The sequence below is a fragment of the Setaria italica genome, chromosome IX (genome assembly GCF_000263155.2).
Source record: "Setaria italica strain Yugu1 chromosome IX, Setaria_italica_v2.0, whole genome shotgun sequence".
Taxonomy (NCBI): domain Eukaryota; kingdom Viridiplantae; phylum Streptophyta; class Magnoliopsida; order Poales; family Poaceae; genus Setaria; species Setaria italica.
The window spans coordinates 42,910,696-42,917,267 of NC_028458.1; the positions used below are offsets into that span (position 1 = coordinate 42,910,696).

The 6,572-nt window shown below is 49.2% G+C and overlaps 1 protein-coding gene across 1 annotated transcript; it reads left to right on the forward strand.

Moving 5' to 3' along the window:
• The first annotated feature begins 1,315 nt into the window (after positions 1–1,315).
• Positions 1,316–5,742, forward strand: LOC101773503 (serine/threonine-protein kinase RIPK). The gene is made up of 3 exons (XM_004984003.3): positions 1,316–2,383; positions 3,602–3,738; positions 4,886–5,742. The coding sequence occupies exons 1-3, from the start codon at positions 1,768–1,770 to the stop codon at positions 5,501–5,503; spliced, it is 1,371 nt and encodes a 456-aa protein (XP_004984060.1). The 5' UTR covers positions 1,316–1,767; the 3' UTR covers positions 5,504–5,742.
• The last annotated feature ends 830 nt before the right edge of the window (positions 5,743–6,572 follow it).

Consider the following 6,572-nt stretch of genomic DNA (forward strand, 5'->3'; position numbering starts at 1 on the left):
GGGATGATGGAGCAATGGAGGCGCTCTCTGTTTCTGTAACGACCTCGATGGGCGCATCTGAATTTCTAAATTCCGCTCTGGACTCCGATTGAGAGCGATGGCCGATGACATGGACCTCCACTCCTGCTGTCGAGTCTGTGATGCCTAGTGTGCGAGATGCGGATGATTTGCTTTGATCTCATCTGATCCTCGATCATGATGCTTCTGTATCTTGTGGTCTGGATTTCTGCCGAGTAGAAATGTGTGAAAGCTAAAGCCGAGACAGGCTGTTTCTAATAAAGGGGCAACACATTGCACTGCTAGAGATGCTAGGGGGATCGTTGCCGTTTATTTGAGCGTAATATGGCATCGTTGCCGTTTGATTTTTAGAAATTAGCTTTTCAGAGAAGACAAATTGTCATTATTTGCCAAGTGTTAAACCTAGAAATGGCTGGTAGCTTTGATGAGGCTGCAATTTCCCCTGCTGTTGGCTTGACACTTGGAATCACTTTTTTTTGTTGGTTTGACAATTTTAAGATAAATTTGCTCTGCCGCACATTTATGTTGATGGCCATGAATTTATCACGTATTTTTGCTTGTATGACCAACTTGTGTTTACTATGATTTAGAGCAACTCCAAGAGGCTGCTAATCTTACCCCAATACTTTTTTTAGGAAAAAAAGGAGAAAAAACGAACTCCAACAGTCCATCCAAACCTTCCCCAATATTTTAGCAACGCTAAAAAACAGCCTACCACCGCGTATATTTTAGCGTTAGCATTCCTCCCCCAATCCTGATTCCCGCACGCTCGCGCGTCCCTTCTGATACGATGACGTGACTTGTTTTAAAATATTAGAGACTATTTATTAGCGATCTGCTGTGGATTGATATATTTTTGGGGGAATTTTTTTTGGAAGAACCCCCAATACATAATTTTGGGAAGAATTTTTTGAGTACTCTTGGAGTTGCTCTTAGTAGTCCGCGTAGTTTGTTTTGGTGGGACAGGAACGATGAATGGCTGTTGGATGTGCAATTTTTATGTGCACTTGCTAACGAAAGACTATGATTTTGTAGCAGCAGCAGCAGCATATTTTCCATCAACGTGAAAATTATCACCAACAAGCCAATAGCAGCCATGCAAAAACAAAGAAATAGGTAGTGGTACTAGATGGACTTGACGATGTACTCGCTCGGACATGCTTTTTTTCCCTCAAATTTTCCGTTAAAACGTCAAGACTAGTAATATAAAACCGGTAGAATTGAGGGACACTTTATCTAACCAGTAGCCAAAAAGAAAAAAAGAAAAGTAAGAGAAAAAGAAACTGTGAAGTGAGAAGAAGAATCAATCAATGCATGCAGGGCAGGCGTTGGGCTGTCAGGTCAACGGTCAGCGGGGGCGACATGTCATCCGATCCGGCGGGGAAACGGAGGCCGAACGCCTCAACGCGGCCGTCCATCCATCATCTGATCAATCCCGTGTTACCGGTAGCAAAGCATAGCAGCACGGGCGAGTCGGGGAAGAAGTGGTCTCGTCTCCCTCGCCCGCGTCCATTTATTCGGCATGGTTGGTAGCTCGCCCCTCTACTAATACTCCCTCCTCCGTCCCTTCTCTTCTCAACTCCCCCGGCCCAGCAGCAGCTCGACCCCATTCCATTCCATCCTCCAGCTCCTGCAACGGATCGATCGCTGATCATCATCAGGAGGAGGCGTCAACGGATCGATTGGAGAGCGAGGAGCTCGGATTTGCATGGTGTGGTAGACAAGAAGAATAAGATAGGCAGGCAGATCATGGCGAAGTCGTCGTCGTCCAAGAAGAAGCAGCAGCAGCAGCTGTCGGCGTGGCGGTTCCTGTTCGGCGGGTGCCTTGGCGGTGCCGGCGGCGCGGGCGGGAGCGGCGGGAACAAGGTCCGTCCCGGCCCGCGGACAACAACCACGGCGACGGCGAGGCACGCGCTTTCCCCGGCGCCGTCGTCGTCCCCGGCGGCGGCGGGGCTGCAGCAGCGGCTGTCGGTGACGGACGTGATGAGCACGTGCTCGGACCAGGACCTGTCGGTGTCGCTGGTGGGTTCGAACCTGCACGTGTTCACGGTGGGGGATCTGAAGGCGGCGACGCAGGGTTTCGTGGACAGCAACTTCCTGGGAGAGGGCGGGTTCGGCCCCGTGTACAAGGGCGCCGTGGCGGAGGGCGCCAAGCCGGGGCTCCGCGCGCAGCAGATCGCCGTCAAGCTCTGGGACCCCGAGGGCACGCAGGGCCACAAGGAGTGGCTCTCCGAGGTCATCTTCCTCGGCCAGCTGCGGCACCCCAACCTGGTGAAGCTCGTCGGGTACTGCAGCGAGGAGGAGCACCGGCTGCTCGTCTACGAGTACATGCCCAAGGGCAGCCTCGAGAACCACCTCTTCAAGAGTGAGTATATTCACCCTGCTGATCCTTTGTTAAAGCTAGTCTATTATTGCAGTATCATTTATGCATACTTCGTTAGCACAGTATCGTATTTGCTATATATTTTACCTGCTATATACTTCTGTTTTTAATATACGATGATGTTTAGGATAAACATACCGGTTCATTTTTAAACTAATCTGCTTATCCCAAATGACATATAGGATACGTAGCATCAGCCACTAATACCTAGCTAGTGGCTCATCACTATCTCTGTTAGCTGGGCCATGCGTGCCACGTCAGCTGAATGGATGTTACCGCCACCGTTCGAACTAGCTAGGCGATAGGAGCCACGCACGCGCATCACCTAGCTAATTGATTAGACCAGCTAGCTATACTTACTTAGTTGTACTGCACTACACACGAGCCAGCAAGCAGCTGATTGTTTCTGACCACGTTGTCAACGGAGACGATCCGTCGTGCTAGCTAGCAAGCTAAGCTCTTGCTTTCATCAGTAGCTCCTCCAGCTAGCTCGCACTACGGAGTTCCATCCATGAACCGATGGACGACTAGCTGGTGAACAACCAAACACTGTTTGAAAGAGAGGCCACAGGCCATGGGGGAGCGATCAGGGAGAAATAAAGAGGGACCAAACTAATTAACCAAAAGGTGGTTGACCAGTCCTGCACGGGCCTGTTGACTCTGATAGCTTACCATTTCCTGGGCTGGGCCCGCTTGGTTAATGCTTCGGGTTGGTTGTAGAATGACGAGCACGTACGGTAAACCTTGAGCTGGTTAAGGATTCCGTGTAGCTAGGTTTCACATTTGCTCGCTCCATCCTGTCTCCAACTACTCTCGCTCCTACAAGTCGACAACTACCTTTGTTGAAATGACACGCGAGCCATGCATGAATGAATTAGAATTTTTGGTATGCATACCCAGCCACGATATGTGTACCAGTGCACGCTTGGCTAGCTCCTAGCTGCTAACTACAGTAGCATGCATATGCATGTACTACAAGAGATGATAGCTGCAGTGCACGGGCACATCACAGTTGACAATATTAACCCAATATATCGATCGATAATGCGTAGCTGGATAGCAATATATAGTCACCAACGGGAAAAAAAATATAAGAAGAAGGTGTTGCATGCGCAGCACACGTTGACATTTTGGTTCGTTGTTAATTTTGAGGTGCGCGCGATCAGCCAGTGACGGCGATATCTGGGTTTATTTTTGCAGAGTTCCCGCCCGTTTTGTCGTGGTCAACGCGGCTCAACATCGCGGTCGGCGCCGCCAAGGGCCTCGCCTTCCTTCACGACGCCGAGAAGCCCGTCATCTACCGAGACTTCAAGACGTCCAACATCCTGCTCAACCCGGTACGTACGCTAGCTGTTCGTTCCTTTTCCTATTATTACACAGTTTAATTTCTTTCTTCTGGAAAAAAAGGAAACACTTGCACCATCCAGTGGCATCCATGGTAGTACTAGCACTTACTGGAGTACTTACTACGTTGACTTCAATGTTCAAAGTATAACGAGCCTTCGAGTAGCGTCAGTAAGTTGACTCGGTACATCGATCGGTTCCTACTAGTAAACCCTTCTAGTTCTAGCTGCGGCGCTGCATGCTGCTCGGCTACTTTTCAACTGCGGCGGCGGCGAGGCCACTTGTGGTCGTGGGAGGGCTGACAAGATCAGAGAGCCTCTTTCACTTGCACCACAAATTTGAAGATGCTACTTTTCATATCCTTTCACACTGCTTTTTGTTTCTGCGGGGGAAAAAAAAGTAAGCGAGAAAAAAGAAGGGAGATAGTCAGATGGGTGGTTTGAGTCGTCCCTTTTCAGTTTCGGCCGGTTGCGGCTTTGTTCAAAATGTGATCTGCGATTCTTTACCTTTGTTTCCATGTGCCAACCACCTCCACCCCTCGAAAAGTCTTCAGGTGCCCGCTGCACATTTCCATTTTCTTTCTTTCTTTCATTGAGATATAATAAAGGTGCCACACTTCTTCGAAAATTGGAAATAAAAAGCATTCAGACGAGCGAAATTTCAGAGTTAGCTATGAAGAAATAAGAAAGTTTCGGGGATAAGAATGGCTGAATGGGCCGTGGTGCGCTTTAAATCAGCCCAATATTTAGTGAAACAAACTAGTATGAATTGAAGAAACCTAGCAACAAACGCCTGAATTCGGATGCTGATTAACAATGCTCTCCATCATCCTAGCCCTTGTTTACTTCACTCCCAACTCCCAACTTTGACACTATGCAAAAAGAAGATTCCCCATCACATCAAACTTGTGGTACATGCATGGAGTACTAAATGTAGATGAAATTAAAAACTAATTGCACAATTTTGTTGTACTTTGCGAGACGAATCTTTTAAACCTAATTAGTTAATGTTTGGACAATAATTCATAAATACAAACGAAACGCTACAGTGTGCTACAGTGCCTGTACAGTAATTTGGCACCTTCCAATTTGGCCAACTAAACAAGACCCTAGTCTCATGAATGGATTCTCGATTTTGCAGGACTATGAGGCAAAGCTGTCAGACTTTGGTCTCGCCAAGGACGGCCCGGAGGGAGACGACACCCACGTCTCCACCCGCGTCATGGGCACCCACGGCTACGCCGCGCCCGAGTACATCCTCACGGGCCACCTCACCGCGAAGAGCGACGTGTACAGCTTCGGCGTGGTGCTCCTCGAGATCCTCTCGGGGCGGCGGGCGGTGGACAAGACCCGGCCCAGCCGGGAGCAGCACCTGGTGGAGTACATGCGGTCGTGGCTCAAGGACCCGCAGAAGCTGGGCCGGGTGATGGACCCGGACCTGGAGGGCAAGTACTCCACCGTCGCGGCCCACAAGGCGGCTCTCGTGGCGTACCAGTGCCTGAGCGGCAGCCCCAAAAACAGACCCGACATGTCCAAGGTCGTCGAGGACCTAGAGCCGCTTCTCACTGTCACCGACGACGCACCTGGCGAGCTGCCGGCGGCAGCACCGGAGGACGTGAAGAAGGAGAGGGCGAAGAGGAGAGACGGCGACCGGAGAGAGAAGGGACGGCAGGATAAAGCCGCCAGGTCCCCGAAGAGGGCTGTCCCCAGGAGGCGGGCGCCGGGGCGGAGCCAGGAGTTCTGGGAATGGAAAGCGTAGTAGCACGGTAACGCATAGGTTTTTTAACGGTGGGTGCACGTGTGCATGCGTTGCTTCGTGTAGAAAACGAGGTGTAAATGTAGGGTGGTGATAGATGAGTGTCGATGGATGGAGTGCGTACGTAGTGCCTGTAATTGTTCGTCAGGGGTTGAGGATTGCACCCCCTGTGCTCCGAGGCTGTAATTCCTTTGTTTCTTCCTTTTGATTCGATTTACATTTGGGCTTGGCCTCTTTCTCTAGTTCGTCGTTATGTTCTTTTTTTTACTGCATCCATCCTTTGTGTTTTTTTATTTACGGTGGCGAGCTGAGATTCTTGCCTGCAAGAGCAAAGCACTAGCATTGGACGAATGCATGGGAAGGCAAAGTACGGAGAGACGCACAGTGGGCACTTGTTTTGTTTTCGTTGTTGCAGTGCTGTGGGGATGCTAGGCCGTGTTTAGTTGGGGAATTTGGGAGGTGCCAAATTACTGTTACAGCACTGTAGCACACTGTAGCGTTTCGTTTGTATTTGTGAATTATTGTCCAAATATTGACTAATTAGGCTTAAAAGATTCGTCTCGCAAAGTACAACAAAACTGTGCAATTAGTTTTTAATTTCATCTACATTTAGTACTCCATGCATGTACCGCAAGTTTGATGTGATAGGGAATCTTCTTTTTGCATAGTGTCAAAGTTGGGAGTTGGGAGTAACTAGGCCTTGTTTAGTTAGGGAATTTGGGAGGTGCCAAATTACTGTTACAGCACTGTAGCACACTGTAGCGTTTCGTTTGTATTTGTGAATTATTGTCCAAATATTGACTAATTAGGCTCAAAAGATTCGTCTCGTAAAGTACAACAAAACTGTGCAATTAGTTTTTAATTTCATCTACATTTAGTACTCCATGCATGTACCGCAAGTTTGATGTGATGGGGAATCTTCTTTTTGCATAGTGTCAAAGTTGGGAGTTGGGAGTAACTAAACATGTCCTAAACATGGCCCTAGATAGGGGCAGGCAGCGGACAGTGCAGGCAGGGGCAGCGGAGCCTTTTTAGACAGCCTGGGACAAACGGGGGAGCAGTAGGTGCAGGC